Source organism: Rhincodon typus, chromosome 19 (assembly GCF_021869965.1).
Source record: "Rhincodon typus isolate 14 chromosome 19, sRhiTyp1.1, whole genome shotgun sequence".
NCBI lineage: Eukaryota > Metazoa > Chordata > Chondrichthyes > Orectolobiformes > Rhincodontidae > Rhincodon > Rhincodon typus.
Window position 1 is genome coordinate 37,962,525 of NC_063350.1, and position 17,240 is coordinate 37,979,764.

At 40.2% G+C, this 17,240-nt stretch overlaps 1 protein-coding gene across 1 annotated transcript in view; it reads right to left on the reverse strand.

Annotated features, from left to right (window-relative positions):
- dpm1 (dolichyl-phosphate mannosyltransferase subunit 1, catalytic) overlaps window positions 1–17,240 on the reverse strand; it is a 73,600-nt gene that overhangs the window by 19,519 nt on the left and 36,841 nt on the right. The window contains exons 6-8 of the mRNA XM_048608577.1: window positions 16,092–16,187; window positions 4,143–4,211; window positions 1,422–1,536 (exon numbers count right to left, since the gene is read on the reverse strand). Coding sequence (XP_048464534.1) covers window positions 1,422–1,536; window positions 4,143–4,211; window positions 16,092–16,187 — 280 coding nt within the window. The remainder of the gene's footprint in view (window positions 1–1,421; window positions 1,537–4,142; window positions 4,212–16,091; window positions 16,188–17,240) is intronic.

Consider the following 17,240-nt stretch of genomic DNA (forward strand, 5'->3'; position numbering starts at 1 on the left):
TTAAGACGCTGCTATTTATTTCCCCAAATTCCCTAGTTTCCATATCCTTCTCCACCAGGGCAAAATATTTGTTTAGTATCTCAGCACCTCCTGTGGTTCCACACATAGATGGCCTAAGGGGCCCTATTTGCTCCCCAGTAACCCTTTGCCTTTGATGTATTTGTAGAATTTCTTTGGATTCTCCTTAACCCTATTTGCTAAAGCTATCTCATGTCCCCTTTTTGCCCTTCTGATTTCCTTCTTGAGTATATTCCTACTGCCCTTATACTCCAAGGGATTCACTCAATCCCAGCTATCTATACCTGACCATACGCCTCCTTCTTTTTCTTGACCAGAGCCTCAATTTTGAGTCATTCAGCATTCCTGACATCTACAAGCCTTGCCCTTTGCACTAAACCGGAACGTTCTATTTCTGAACTCTTGTTATCTCATTTTTGAAGGCCTCCCACTTTCCAACCATCCCTTTGCCTGCAAACAGCCTCACCTAGTCAATTTTTGAAAGTTCCTACCTAATATTGGCCTTTTAGATCAAGTCTGTCCTTTCCCATAACTATTTTAAAAACTAATAGAATTATAATTACTTGCCCCAAAGTGCTCTCCCACCGACACCTCGGTCGCTTGCCCTGCCTTATTTCCCAAAACTGGGTCAAATATTGCTCCTTCTCTAGTAGGTACAGCCACATATTTTCTTGCACATACTTCGAAAGGAATGAATATGGTATGTTTATTTACAAAGGGATTCAAGTGTATGAGTTAAAGAGATATTAATACACAGAGCATTTTGCAATTCCTGCAGTGCGTGACATACTTTCCCTAGAGGTAATGCAACAAAGATTCACAGAGCCAAATGACTTCCTCCTCCTGATCAGATTTCGTATTTGATCGGTCTACCCCAACATCCAGTCGTGAAGAGGGGTAATACCCAAAACTTTGACTTCTCCTTTCCTCCAGACGTTGCCTGGCTTGCTGTGTTCTTCTAGCCCCCCTGTTTGTCTACTTTGTCTTTTCTTCTTGTTTTGCCTACATCAATCTGCCTAAATATTTGGCACTGGCAACAAGAAAACTATGTCTTAATTTTTTTCTCCCCCCTATTGATGTGCTTACATGCACATTGTGTGTATTGAGTTTACTGTTTAATTGTCCAGGAAAGGAAACCACCATTAGTATCCCATACATATTATGTATGACAACATTAAAAACAAATCTGTAACAATACAAAAAGTGCAGTGTCCTGCATTTAATCTTTTGAAGTCTGTACACCAGACGTACAATGAAACAATGGTTATCATTAAGCTTTTCTCAAAAAAAGCTTCAACTTAGTTATGACATTATGTTCCATACCCAAGATACATTTTGTAATGGAGGACAAATGATTCTCAGAAATTCAGTTTTAGATTTATTTTGTGGAGCTCATTTCATACCTCCCCAATACTGTAATCCAGCTGGCGAGCCCTAACGATCATCTCCATTTGAAAGACGTATCCTTTCGATACACACTTTTCAACCAGTTTCTGCAGTACTTCTTTTTTGTATAACCTGTACATAGAAATACATTAGCTTATATTTAAATGCATGACTTTAAGCAGATATTGGAGAGGGAGAAAACAATTAGGATATACACTTGCATTTCCTACAGTTTCTAATCCAAAACTGGAAGTACTACCACTGCAAAGTGCTGTTCCTGTAGTGTGTATAGCTTTCATCTCTGGAAGCAAAAATATTGAGGAACTGATTCATAAGAAATGCAGCATATGACACTACACAGCTGCAGAGTACAAAGTTCATTTTTTGATCGGAATTGCATGATAGCCGAGTTGGTCTCGGCTAGGGCAGTGGTAGGACAGTGAAGTGTTCCCCTGACTAGAAAAGGGAGGTACAGAAATCTGCCAGGGGCTGCTACTCTAATTCCTTTCCACTGATCTACTGCTGAAAAGCACTTAACCTTCATGAGAAGGGCAGGATTATGTAGAATCAGCTACAGTGGCCTATTTTCAAATAGACAACTTCAAAAAAACATAAGGGGAAGAACAGGAAAAATTTGGGATTCACAGGACATAGTACAGCACAAAACAGCCCCTTGGCCCATGACGTTGTGCCAAACACGATACCAAATTACATTACATTAATCCCTTCTGCCTGCCATTGGTCCTTTTCCCCTCCATTCCTTACATATTCATGCACTTATCTAAAAGCCCATTAAACACCCCTCTTGTATCTGCCTCCACCACCACCCCGCAGCACGTTCTGGACACCAACCACACTGTGTAATAAACTTGTCCCTCACATCTCCTTTGAAATTCCATCTACCCCCCCCCACCCAAGTTTAAATGCATGCCCCTGATATGAGACATTTCAACTCTGGGATAAAGATTCTGACTATCAAGTGTATCTACGCATCTCATAATTTTATAGGCTTCTATTAAGCCTCCCTTCAGCCTCCACCACTCCAGAGAAAACGACCCTAATTTTTCTAGTTTTTTTTACTATAGCTGATAGCTTCCAGTCCAGGCAGCATCCTAGTGAACTTCTTCTGCACCCTGTCCAAAGCCTCCACATCCTTCCTGTAGTGTGGTGACCAAACTGAATGCAATACTGTAACTGCAGCCTAACCAAAGTCTTATAAAGCTGCAACTTGACATCCCAACTCTTGTACTCAATGGCCCGATCAATAAAGGCAAGCATGCCATACACCTTCTTTACCACCCTATCTCCTTGTGTGGCACTTTCAGGGAGCTATAGCTATAGACTTGAACCCCACAAAATCTCTTTGTACACTTTAGGGGAGGCAGTGGCATAGTGGTATGATCACTGGACTGTTAATCAGCAACGCAAGTAATGTCCTGGGTTCAAATCCAGCCATGACAGATGATGGAACTTAATTTCAATAAAAATCTGGAATTAAGAGTCTCAGCTTGACCATGAATCCATTCTCGATTGTTAGGAAAAAGCCATCTGGTTCACTAATGTCCTGTAGGAAAGGAAACTGCCATCCTTACCAGTCTGGCCTTCATGTTACTCTAGACCCACAGCAATGTGGGATCAATGTGGAATCTTAACTGCCCTCTAGGTTATTAGGGATGGGCAATAAATGCTGACCGAGCCAGCAATACCAACATACTGTGAATGAACAAAAGGAGAGAGAAAAAAAACGATGCTGTTCAGAATCCTGCCATAAACTGTATATTTTTCATTAACATTTGATCTCCTAAAGTGCAGCACCTCATTTGCCCAGATTAAACTACATCTGCCATTTCTCCACCCATTCTTACCTTCACTAACAGTATAAATGGTTAAATGTATAGAAGAGATAGAATCAAATAATTCAAATTTAAATTGATAGCTAATGGACAACAGAAACACCATATATAGTCATATACAAGTCAATACCATGATTTTCAGCCTAAACCCCACCCCCCCATCATAATTTTGCATATATTTCATCAAAAAGTTGACTTTTTTTTTTTAAGATCGAAGCCCAAAAGATTTTAGAACCAAACGTTTATTCCCAGAGACGTTCATGATTAGATTTCATTAAAAGTGTTTAAATAAAGAAAATAAGTATCAATAAATAAGTGTGTAAATGTTAGATAACTAGTAAGCATGCAATGTATATAGTTTGTATTATGAAATAAATAAATGCTAGAAAATTAATAATGAATTATTTGGTGTTGTTGATTTTACTTTATTTCATTGTGACAATTATTTTGGGTCCAAACCACGTAGGTACATCAATGTCTCAAAAACATCTCCAAAAAAAGTCAACCCTGAGAGACTTGGCTGAGAAAACTGGTCTCCAAAATTCGACCTTTACAAGACAATATGTGGTAAAAATGCTGACAAAATTCTTCTGTCCTTCCACTCTACCCACATTAGAGACTTACAGCTTTGTACAAACAGTCAGATTTTGTCACAAAGTGTTCTGTGGGTTCAGTCAGGTTTAATGTGTTAGAAGATTAGCCTTAAATTCTATTCTTCATTGCTCTCAGTACAGTAGGAAGAACTTGCTTGATTGAACTTAATAGGAAAACAGCATTTTTGGCTGTTGTTTGATAACTATATATACTTCTTTACATGCCCTCAAGGTACAAAATTACACCCACACAAATGTAAATTAGAGGAATGATATTAAACCACACTCCTACCTGAAGCTACCTGTCAAGTCTGAAGCTCCTGGTCTCAACAATACCTGTGTGACAAAATTTGCTCCCCGACTGCATTAAAGAACAGTAGTGAATAATTATAACATGAAAACAAAGTGACATAATTTCACTAACCTTTGAGAAATTGAAGACAATGCTTATTTAAATTTTACACTTAGCAGCTGAATGTATTAACAAGATTTAAACATAAAACAGTGAAGTAAATTAACCCATGGTCAAATATGTAAACATCATAATTATTGTTTTGTTTTGGCTGGATGACAGAAAAAGGAGAAAAGGTATAAAATCCAAAAAGATTGCACCATATTTTATGCACTAATTTACCACACATTTGATATTTTAAAAAGAGTGATTGCAGCACTATAACAAGCTTGTGACTTTTATCCTCAAAATTCATTTCTTGCTGTTAAATTAATTTTGATGCCTGTAACTGGGGTTACAAAAACTTAATTCAGACTCCAGTTTACTTTGAAATTGAAACCTTGGCCAACATTTTTAGAAATTCATTACAAATTAGGCCAGCAATTCAGCTCAATCTTACGGTCAAGATTTACCTGGGAAGAGTGTGCCAATAATCATGCTCAACTATTCCACAGGGCGTCACAACATGTAAACATATTTGTAAACATATGAAATCTCAATAAGGCCCCCAAACAGATCAATTTGCTTGACTGAATGATACTCAAGACAAAAGCAACTCACACCAGGTTCTTCAGTAACACTATTGAAGGGTCCCAACCTGAAATGTTATCTTTCCTGCTCCTCTAATGCTGCCTGACCTGCTGTGTTCCTAACTCCGCAATGTATTGACTCCGACTCCAGCATTAGCAGTTCTTGCTATCGCCCAGTTACATGTATTTTTTATCTATTTGTGGGACATGGGCATCACTGGCTGGCCAGGATTTATTGCTTGACCCTAGTTGCCTTTGAGAGGGTGGTGGTGAGCTGCCTTCTTCAACTGCTGCGATCCACGTGCTGTAGGTAGACCCACAATGCCTTTAGGAAGGGAATTCCAGGATTTGACCCAGTGACAGTGAGGGAACGGTGATATGTTTCTGAGTTAGGATGGTGAGTGCCTTGGAAGGCAACTTGCAAGTGGTGCTATTCCTACGTATCTGCTGCCCGTGTCCTTCTGATGGAAGTGATCTGGGCTTGGAAAGTGCTAAGGATCTTGGATGAATTTCTGAAGCGCATCTTCTATCTAGTACACACTGCTGTTACTGAGCATTGATGATGGAGGGCGTGGATGCTTCTGAATGTGGTGCCAATCAAGTGGGCTGCTTTGTCCCAGATGGTGTCAAGTTTCGAGTGTTGTTGGAGCTGCACCCATCCAGGCAAGTGGGGAGTATTCCATCACACTCCTGACTTGTGCGTTGTAGATACCGGGCAGGTTTTGGGGAATCAGATGGTCAGTTACTGAGGACTGCCCAATGTTCAGCACCACTTGTGACTCCTCAGATACTGAAGCAGTCCATGTTCAAATGCAACTAGATCTGGACAATATCCAGGCTTGGGCCGACAAGTGGCAAATAACATTCGCACCAGACAAATGCCAGGCAATGCCATCTCCAATAAATGACGATCTAACTACTGCCTCTTGATATTCATTGGTGTTACCATCGCTGAATCCACCATTATGAACATCCTTGGGTTTACCATTGACTAGAAACTCAAGTGGACTTACTACATAAACACAGGAGCTACAACAGCAATTTGGTGGCTGGAAATATGGCAGTATTCCTAGCCGCTAACCTTTTCCAGTAGTGAGTCCACTTGAGTTTCCGGTCAACAGTAAACCCAAGAATGTTCAAAATGGTGGATTCAATGATGGTAACACCACTGAATGTCAAGAATCAGTGGTTAGATCATCTTTTGTTGGAGATCGCATTGCCAGGTATTTGTGTGATGCGAATGTTATTTGCCACTTGTCGGCCCAAGCTTGGACATTGTCCAGATCTTGCTGCATTTGAACATGGACTGCTTCAGTATCTGAGGAGTCACAAATTGTGCCGAACATTGGGCAGTCAATGAACTTCCCCACTTCTGACCTTCTGATGAACAGAATGTCATTGATGAAGCAGCTGAAGATGGTTGGGCTTAGGACATCACCCTGAGGAATGCCTGAAGAAATACCCCGAAACCAAGATGACTGACCTCCAACAACCATAACCACCTTAACATAGGCTAGGTATGACTCCAACCACAGGAGCATTTGTGCCCTGATACTCATTGATTCCTGTCTTGCTAGGGCTGCTTGATGTCATGCTTGGTCAAATGCAGTCTTGATGTCAAGGGCGGTCGCTCTCAGCTCACCTTTCGAATTCAGCTCTTTTGTCCATGTTTGAATCAAAGCTGTAATGAAGTCAGGAGCTGAGTGGCCCTGGTATGACCCAAACTGGGCATCACTGAGCAGGTTATTACTGAGCAGCTGCTGCTTGATTGCGCTGTTGATGATATCTTCCATCACTTTCAAGTCATAGAGGTGTACAGCACAGAAACAGACCCTTTGGTCCATGCCGACCAGATATCCTAAATAAATCTGGTCCCATTTTCCAGCATTTGGCCCATATCCCTCTAAACTCTTCCTATTCATATACCCATCCAGATGCCTTTTAAATATTATGCCTCCACCACCTCCTTGGCAGCTCATTCCATACATGCACCACCTTCTGTGTGAAAAAGTTTCCCCTCAAGTCCCTTTTAAATCTTTCCCCTGTTACCGTAACCCTACACTCTCCAGTTTTGGAATTCGCTACACTGGGAAAAAAAAAAGACCTTGGCTATTCATCCTATCCATGCCCCTCATGATTTTATAAACTTCTATAAAGGTCACCCCTCAGCCTCTGACACTCCGGGGTAAAAAGGCCCAGCCCCTTCAGCCTCTCCCTATAACTCAAACCCTCTAAAATCCTGGCAACATCCTTGTATATCTTTTCTGAACACTTTCAAGTTTAACAACATCTTTCCTATAGCAGCGAGACCAGAATTGAATGCAGTATACAAAAGTGGCCTAACCAATGTCCTCTACAGCTGCAACATGACCTCCCAACTCCTATACTCAATACACAGACCGATAAAGGCAAGCACACCAAACACCTTCCTCACTACCCTGTCTACCTGTGACTCCACTTCCAAGGAACCACGAACCTGCATACCAAGGTCTCTTTGTTCAGCAACACTCCCCACAACATTACCATTAGATGTATGAGTCCTGCCCTGATCTGCATGTCCAAAATGCAGCACCTCATATTTATCTAAATTAAACTCCATCTGCCACTCGTCAGTCCATTGGTTCATCTGAACAAGATCCCGTTATACTCTGAGGCAGCCTTCTTCGCTGTCCACTGCACCTCCAATTCTGCTGTCATCTGTAAACTTACTAACCATACCTCCTATGTTCACACCCAAATCATTTATATAAATGAAGAAAAGTAGTGGACTCAGCACAGATCCTTGTGGCACACCACTGGTCTCAGGCCTCCAATCTGAAAAGCAACCCTCCACCACCAGCCTCTGTCTTCTACCTTCGAGCCAGTTCTGTATCCAAATGGCTAGTTCTCCCTGTAATCCACGTGACCTAACCTTGCTAACTGGTCTACCATGAGGAACCTTGTCGAATGTCTTACCAACATAGATCACGTCCATCACTCTGCCCACATCAATCCTCTTTATTACTTCCTCAAAAAACTCAATCAAGTTAGTGAGACACGATTTCCCATGCACAAAGCCATGTTAACTATCCCTAACCAATCCTTGCCTTTCCAAATACATGTAAACCCTATCCCTTGGGATTCCCTCCAACAACCTGCCTGCCACTGATGTCAGGTTCACTGGTCTGTTGCTCCCTGGCTTTTCCTTACCACCTTTCTTAAATAGTGGCATCACATTAGCCAACCTCCAGTCTTCTGGAACCTCACTTGTGGATATCGATGGTAAAAATATCTCAGCAAGGGGCCCAGCAAACACTTCCTTAGCTTCCCAGAGTTCCAGAGTACATCTGATCAGGTCCTGGGGATTTATCTACCTTAATGAGTTTTAAGACATCCAGCACTTCCTCCTCTGTAATACAGACATTTTTCAAGATATCACTTGTTTACTTCCCCTTGTTCTCTACCTTCCATATTCTTCTCCACAGTAAGCACTGATGCAAATACATGTTTACTTGCTGCCCCATCTGCTGTGGTTCCACACATAGGCAGCCTTGCTGATCTTTAAGGTGCCCTAATCTCTCCCTAGTTACCCTTTTGTCCTTTTTGTATTTGTAGAATCCCTTTGGATTCTCCTTAAGCTTTGGAAAATAGGGTATCTCATGTCCCCTTTTTGCCCTCCTGGATTTCTCTCTTAAGTATACTCCTACTTTTCTTGGGATTCACTCGATCCCGGCTGTCTATACCTGACATATGCTTCCTTCTTTTTCTTGACCAGACCCTCAATGTCTCTTGTCATCCAACATTCCCTACACTTACCAAAGCCTTGCCCTTAACCCTAACAGGAACATACTGTCTCTGGACTCTCATTATCTCATTCTTGAAGGCTTTCCATTTTCCAGCCATCCCTTTACCTGCAAACATCTGCCCCCAGTTTTTGAAAGTTCTTGCTTAATACCGTCAAAAATTGGCCTTCCCCCTAATTTAGGACTTTAACTTTTAGATCCGGTTTATCCTTTTCCATCACCATTTTCAAACTAATAGAATTGTGGTCATGGCCCCCAAGTGCTCCCCCACTGTCACCTGCCCTGCCCTATTTTCCAAGAGTAGGTCAAATTTTGCACCTTCTCTGATAGGTGCATCCACATACTGAATCTGAAAAATTTCTTGTACACATTTAATGAGTTCCTCTCCATCTAGGCCCTTAACACTATGGCAGCTCCAGTCCATGTTTGGAAAGTTAAAATCTCCACCATAACCACCCCATTATTCTACTGATGATTGAGAGTAGACTGACGGGCCTGGGTTGGATTTGTCCTTTTTAGTATGTGTAAAGGACATACCTGGGCAATTTTCCACAGTGTCAAGTAAATGCCAGTGTTGTAACTGTACTGGAACAGCTTGGCTAGGGAAGTGGCAAGTTCTGCAGTATGTCTTCAGTAATATTGCGAGAATTTTGTCAGGGCCTTTAGCTTTTGCAGTACTCAGTACTTCCAACAATTTCTCGATATCACATGGAGTGAATCAAATTGGCCAAAGACTGGTATCTGTGATGCTGAGGACCACTGGAAAAGTCCGAGGTGGATCATTCACTCAGTATTTCTGGCTGAAGACTGCTGCAAATGCTTCAGCCTTATCTTTTGGACTGATGTGTTGGCCTCTTCCATCATGGAGGATGGGGATATTTATGGAGTCTCTTCCTCCTCCCATGAGTTGTTTAATTGCCCACCACCATTCACGATTGGACGTGGCGGGACTGCAGAGCTTAGATCGGATCTGTTGATTGTGTGATTGCTTAGCTCTGTCTATCACTTGATGCTCTGGCTGTTTGGGATGAATGTGGTCCTGGTTGACACCTCATTTTTAGGTACGCCTGGTGCTGCTCCTGCCATACCCTCCTACACTGTCCATTGAAGCAAGGTTAATCCCTGGCTTGATGGTAATGGTTGAGGTCGCAGATTGTGCTGGAATATAATTCTGCTTTTGTTGACAGCCCACAGCACCTCATGTATGCCTGATCTTGAATTTCTAGTTCTGTTTAAAGTCTGCCCCTTCTAGCAAGGTGACAGTGCCACACAACACAATGGAGGGTATTCTCTGTGTGAAGATGGGACCGTATCTCTACGAGGGCTGTGCAGTGCTACTCTTACCAATACTGTCATGGACAGGCGCATCTGCAGCTTGGTAAGCATGAGGTTAAGTATGTTTTTTCCATATCACCATCTGCGGCAGACCCAGTTTAGCAGCTATGTCAGTTAGGATTCAACAAGCTTGATTATTAATGCTGCTGCCAAGCCATTCTTGGTGGTCTGTCCTCCCAGTGAGAGGACATATTCAGTGATAGTGGTGGTGGTGTCTGGGACATAAAGTTGCTGGTAAAGCTCAGCAGGTCTGGCAGCATCTGTGAAGAAAAAAACTGAGTTAACGTTTCAGGTCCGGTGACCCTTCCTCAGATCCTTCCTTATGGTGTCTGGGACATTAGTCGAGCCACAGCGTGACAGTCTGTGAGACAGCTTTCCCAATTTTGGCACAAGTTCCCAGATGTTAGTAAGGAGGGCCTTGCAGGGACAACAGCACTGTTTTTGCCATTGTCTTTTCCAGTGCCTAGGATGATGCCAGGTGGTCTGTCCAGTTTAATTTCACATTGAGACTTTGTAGTGACTGATACAACTGAGTAACTTGTTAGGCCACTTCTGTGGCCAGTTGGTAGTAAACCACATTGCTGAGAATCTGGAGTCACACACAGGCCAGACCAGGAGAGGATGGCAGATTTTCTTCCCTGAAGGTCATTAGTGAACCAGATGAGTTTTTCTGACAATCAATGTTCTTTCATTGAGTTCTAATTTCACCAACTGTCCCCTTATTGCTTCCAAAACGCCACACTGTATTTCATAGGTCGACAGTATGCTTCATTTGATTTTTAAATTGCTAAACATTCCTGGTATTCCCGTTACAACAGTCCAACTTCCATTTTAGTTTATAGACCCAAAAATATGAAATAGGTGTCCTCTTAAATTAGACTATCCAGTTCAATTCTTCCAATACCATTGAAAAAAAAGATAACTTCAATTTGTTTTTGAAGTATTTGTAGGGTTTTCCCTTTATTTCGAAGAAGTCTCTTCCACATATTGACAACAATCTTAAATTCATCTTACCTTGGATTGGAATGCGTCTCTTTGATTTAGTCTCAGGATTTAGTTGAAGCAGTTTCCTATTTTATCTTAACCATACTCAAACTCTATAATCACTTTGACAATCTCAGCACTCAAAAACACAAGTCTATCTAATCCTTCCTCTTAACTGAGATCCTTGGGGAAAAACACTAACTTTTGCATGTTGATCACAAATGGGAGTCACGCATTTGACCTGCATGGGAAATACAGTCAGTCAGTCACCTGAAAGTGATGTTTCCCAAAATGGATTAACGAGAGGACAGATTCACCATCTAATTAAAGGCAGTAAGCAAGCTCTCATGTCAAAAGGAGGCCCTCCAGCTCGGAAAGTAAAGAAACCTAAAGTTCCAGTGAGAAATAGAGATAGAAGGGGCCTCTATTTTGAAGGCTCTCTCTCCAACTACTTAAACTTTCATGTTAAAAATGGCCAAACTAAAAAAAGGATCCCTCCATGGGACATCTGAAGCCAGACTGATGGAGATAGCTTCAAACCATTTATTCAGTGTTTTGCTACTAAGAAGCTGCCTTTGGTCAGCTGGCCCCATCCTCATGAGGGCTCTCAGGCCAACCAGAAAATTTTATTCAGCCTCTGGTAATAGGTCTTAATAGGCCATTAAGTATCCTCAATTACTCACTCTCTATGAGCAGATAGCCCTTTGGCTGCCGATTCCCTGTCCACGAAAATGGTCCCAGTCGTTATGGTGCTTACAAATGAACACACTAGAGAACAGTACAAATTTTCATGCCTATCCATCTTCATACTCTTCGCCATTCGGTGCTGAGAATCATGCTGTAGGTATCAACCTTGTGGTTCTTATCTACACTATCTGCCCGAAGCACTCAAATGTTACAGTGACAAGAATCAGAATCAGTACTCAGCATGTATTGTGAGCAACGCACTATACTCTGATCATAATTTACACCATTTTGCCTGAATAGCTAACATTCTACGGTCTTTGTTAATCGCTGCTTTGCTTTGATTGGACCCACTAAGCATTGAGTCCACTAAGACAAAGGCATCTTTCATCGTCAGAAACAAACAGTCTCTCTGTGTAGAGTATACGAAGAGGTAAAACAAGTTAGCTTTGTAAAATGAGGTTCTGAGTTTGTTTATCTGGACAGAAGGTAAAAATTACTTCCCAATAATCCATCTTACAAAACAAGTCAGAAGTCACACAACACCAGGTTATAGTCCAACACGTTTATTTGAAATCACAGTTTCATTGATGCTAAGTATATATGTCCTGGTTATCATGGGGGTCAAGGAGCTCAGATCAAGCCTTATTAAAAGTCAGGTGCCAGGTTTAACAGCTGAACACAAGAGGGAAGCAGTTTTATGCAGATTTCAAGGCTCTGGCAGTCTGACTCGGATTTCCGAGGCAGCCAGAGAGCATGCAAGATAGACAGAGAGGCTGCTATAGACAGCAGGGGAAAAGGCTGTTCTGTTTGCTACCAGGCACAATACAGGTAGCAGCATGTTTTATGGTCACAGAAATGAAACCTGTGGAAATTCAAAGATACTGCAAAATTCACACTGGGGAGACCAGGAGATGGAATCAACAGAGTGGACCTTGGTGCTAGAAGTTGGTTCAGACACTCTTAAAAGATTCAAACAAGTAATTTTTGCTAGATATTGGATGTTACAACTCAATGAGATTGTGGGTTACTTTGGATTGGTTCCTGTAAAGTCTGTAATTCTGCAGAGAATGCTGTGGAATGTATAAACATAGCATAGCTTTATCAGCTGTGTTTAGAAATATTTAGGATATTTTCCTGTCATTTAGAGTACTAGTTGCCTATTAAGCACAGTTTTAGCAAAATTAATTTTAGTTTATTACAGTAAAAGTCTTAAAACTTAAAATCTTGTTACATGATTTTTTTAAAAATCACTCACTGGGAATTTGAATCTCAAAAAATTACTGGGCACCACGGAGATCATAACAATCTCTTGAATTGGAACTGCTCTTGCTCCTCAATCTGGAATCACAAGATCAGCATCCAAAATCAGGTTTCAACCTGAAATGTTGACTTATATGCTCCTCAAATGATGTCTGATCTACTGTGCTTTTTTAGCCTCACAGTTATAGACTCTGGCTTCCAGCATCTGCAGTCCTTATTGTCTCCAAACAATCTATAATTTTATTTGGATACTATGAAACTATATAATTACCACACCTAAATCTTTTTCCTATTTCCTATTAAACTTACATATTCTACATTTGGAACATTATGCATCACCTTAAATTAATATTAAATGATTTCCGAAATGAGCTTAGGCATTTACTAAGTCTAAACCTCTCTGAACTGCATTTACTCATAGCATCCTGCTTTCTCTCACAACTTCAGATCACACTCATTCTACTTATAATATCCTCATTAAGGCTGTTGATATTATTCACAGCATAGATGGTGGACTCTTGATGGTTGCAGCTGTCAAACTTGAACAGCAGCCATTGACAACAACTGAGTTTGTTTTTCAATTTACAGTCAGTTTCTTGATTTTACAAATTTTCACTTAACCCACAACTTAAGTGCATAATTTTTGAAAGTGAAGATTTATAATAACTGGAATATCAACCACTAACTTCATAAAATTAAATGAAATACATTTGTTGGACACAACCTATGTTTAAAATTGGTTTCAGCTTTGATTTTCTACCTATACTGTCATAACATAACTTAGATTTTTTTCTTTATAATAAACACAATGTTTCTTCCATTATGACTATCACACTAAAAGGCCTTCAAATTTTAACATCTTAGTTGTGATCCCTATTAAAGGACTATGTGCCAATGAGTTGCAATAATTTCCCATGATAGTTATCTTTATTTCTGACGGAACATAAAAAGACAATTCTGGAATGTTACATGTAGGTTGAGGACCAGAAGTCCACAAACAAGTGGGAAAGGCAGCAAACAAAGACCAAGGCTATACTTACACAAATCCAGACAGTCCAGACACCATAAGACTTGAAAGTTGAAACGGTTTAACTGAGACAATTTTGACAAAGAAAGGATCAGCAAGCTGGAGGCCTTGAGAGGCAGTCCAGGTATTCAGCTCTGGACACAAGTGATCTACATCTTCCTAAATCTGCAACTTTTAAGGCCTGACTACAAATACTGAAACAGAACCGTTATGAGGGCTAAAAGGGAGCTGTTATTTTCTTTTCCTCACAGCTTGCTGGTTAACACAATAAAACAGAAAGTTAGGAGCTTAATACTACATAACTTTATTCTAATCCATTTAAAATATTTAATTGGACGCATTTCATGTGGCACATTTTCAGGTGGAACACTAATATATCAAGGTTTTTCTCACTTCAGTCTTCCATAGATTATAATTTTATGAAACAAATCAGACAAAACTGACATGAAGCCAAAAAGGAGAATTTAGGCAGGTGACCAAAAGCTTGAGCAAAGGGATAGATTTTGAAAGAGCATCGTAAAGGAGTAGTGAGGTAAAGAGCCTTCTAACTCTCTCCAGAGAGTAATACGCCCTGTATCAGGGCTTCCCTAAGTCCGAGTTGGAACTCCAAGTGGGATACAAGCTGAAATTTTGAAGGTCATGAACTTCAAGGCAGCAATGAGCTCATGTGTAACAATTGCATCCCGCACTAACACACAGGCCCCCATTTGCTCTTGCAGTCCTCCTTTCACACACCTCTCCCCTAGGTTTTCACTTCGGGATAATGCTGTTTTCAAACCTCAAATGGGGTCAGAGTGGGAAAAATTTTGGGAAATACTGGTTTAGACAACTGAAGGCATTGCTGCCAATATGCGGTGATGCAAGTGAGGGATTAACAGGAGTCCAGAGTAGGAAGGAAACCAAGACATTGCAGGCCTGGAGGATGTCAGGGATAAAGAAGCCATAAAGTACTCTGAATATCAAGATAATAAATAAATCACCTTGTGGATGAAAGCAAATGTAAAATCAGTAAGCACAGAGATGATATAACGAAAGACTTGATACAGATTAGGTTACAGCAGAGTTTTAAATGAGCTTAACTTTATGGAGACTGGAAAACGTGAGAGGAGTCCTCCCATTTCCAAATGCAACTTGACCCTTCTTTTCATGGTACCTTCTTACTAGAACCTGATTTAGTCTTCAGTGTTTAACCATTCCCATCTCTGCCCTCTCTAAGCTATGGTGAAGAGTTATGGTCTCCGCAGTATAAAGTTGTGAATGGTGCAAAATAAAAACTGAGGGATTATAATCTGGAAAGACTGAACAGTTTATGACATTTCTACCAAAACAAAAGGAAGGCTAATGGTTGACCTGATAGAGATCTTTAAAATTCTGAAAGGACTTAATAAGGTATGCAATCAGATGTTTCCACTTTTAGGATACCAAAATTTAAGATTATAAATATTAATAGTCACTAATAAGACAGACAATAGAGAATTTGAGGAAAAAGTTCTTCACTCAGTTGTGACAATACAGAATTCACTACCACAGGAGTAGCTGAGGTGAGCAGTAGATGAATCTGAGGGGAAGCTGGATAAGCACAGGAATGAGAAAAGAACACTAACAGGATTTGGTGAAGACATGTGGGAGGAACCCATATGGAACTAAGCATACTCCTTAGGCGGGTGGACCAAATGGGTGCTTTTGTGCTGTATTTTTTGTAAAACTCATACAGACAGCAAATATTTAGGCAATCTTGATCACACAATATTTGCGGGACTGGGGAAGGATCTTCCAGTAAGAGTCACTAATAAGACAAAAGAGAATTTCAGAATCAAGTGCTTCACTCACTGGTCACAATACAGATCTCGCTAACTGATAAATCTATCAGTACTTCAGAAGAAATGTAATTGCAATAACGCAGAAATATAAATTTCAGCACTGTTACACTGATTTTCAGAATTATTACCTTTAAATATCCAGGAGTCCTCCCTTGAACCATGTCATTTCCAGTTTTAGGTAGCTGAGGTTGATCAAAGCAGAACTGAAACAGAACACTCCACACTTCTGTGGAAACTGCTAGGATCAAAAACTAAAATGAAACTCAATTAAAAGAATGATTCCTTAGCTAGATTACAATGTTTTACTAGTGCTGCAGTCACTCTTAGGTAGCAGTCCATAGTATTTATGGAAATGTGCTCCATACCTGATGAGTTTTCTTCTCAAATCCCAGCCAAATACTCCTCCATCCCCTTTGTAACGGGTGCCAGACACTACATCATAATTTCCTTCCTTTTGTTTTCTACAATATTTACATATTAAGAAAGAACATAATTATGCTTAACTTTACAGAATAGCTTGAGGTCTCTGAAACAGCAAGTAAGGAACAAAGTCAAAGTCATTCCATGGAAACTGAATTTGTATTTTCCCATTTCAAATTTCTTCACAGCTATTTCCTTCACTTCCCCAAAAACGTACCTTTTTATTGTACTGAAAAACAATGGGTGTATTCATGTGTTCTAAATGTAAAAATAATCTGAAACGTATTTGCCATATTTCTCTTGTAAATTAATAATTAAGTGGATGAAGAAGAATTTCAGTTAAAGCAAGTTTTCAACTTTTAGCAAAAAGAAAGACAATTTTTTTTTAAGTTTGTTGACAGTGCTTGACTTAACTCTAAAGGTATGTGGCACACCTACCTCCAGAAACTGTCAAGTTATAGCATGATAAAATAAAATCATACATCCAAAGCAGTCTATTTAGTCTCTGTACAAAAAAAAAGACAAGCCTTTGCTGATCCAGGAAACTCAACTAAGATAAAATAAATCTAAAGAAAACAATGAACGGAAATTGATCAGAATCTATTCAAAAACGCAACTCAGACATTAAGTTGCCTCACTATATGTTGAAATAGCACAATGGCACAGGTAACTTATCCAGGAAACTACTAAACACAAATTCCTTCTGATTTTAAAATTAATCAATTGAAATATGTAGTATTTGATAATTGAATAAATTACCACACCAAAACACAGACCTACTTTTGCAAGCAAGCCAACCAGTCAGTAAGTACAATCAGTGCGATCACCCACTGTGCTTTAGGTCATCTATTCAATAGATCAGAGAAAAGGATGTCCTCACTAAAGAAAAAAAATGCATTTTGGGCAAGCAAATGAGGTTCTGTCAGTACAACTTCTTAAATATTTCATCTGCTTTGGTAATTAATGTCATGTTTTCTGCTATGTTTAAAAATTGCAATAGATCTTTGTACACATGGGCAGCAGGTTGGTGCTCATACTGGGGGTCGGCAAAAGGCTGCAATATCGGCAGGATGAGTCCAAAGTCTTCCTCAGGG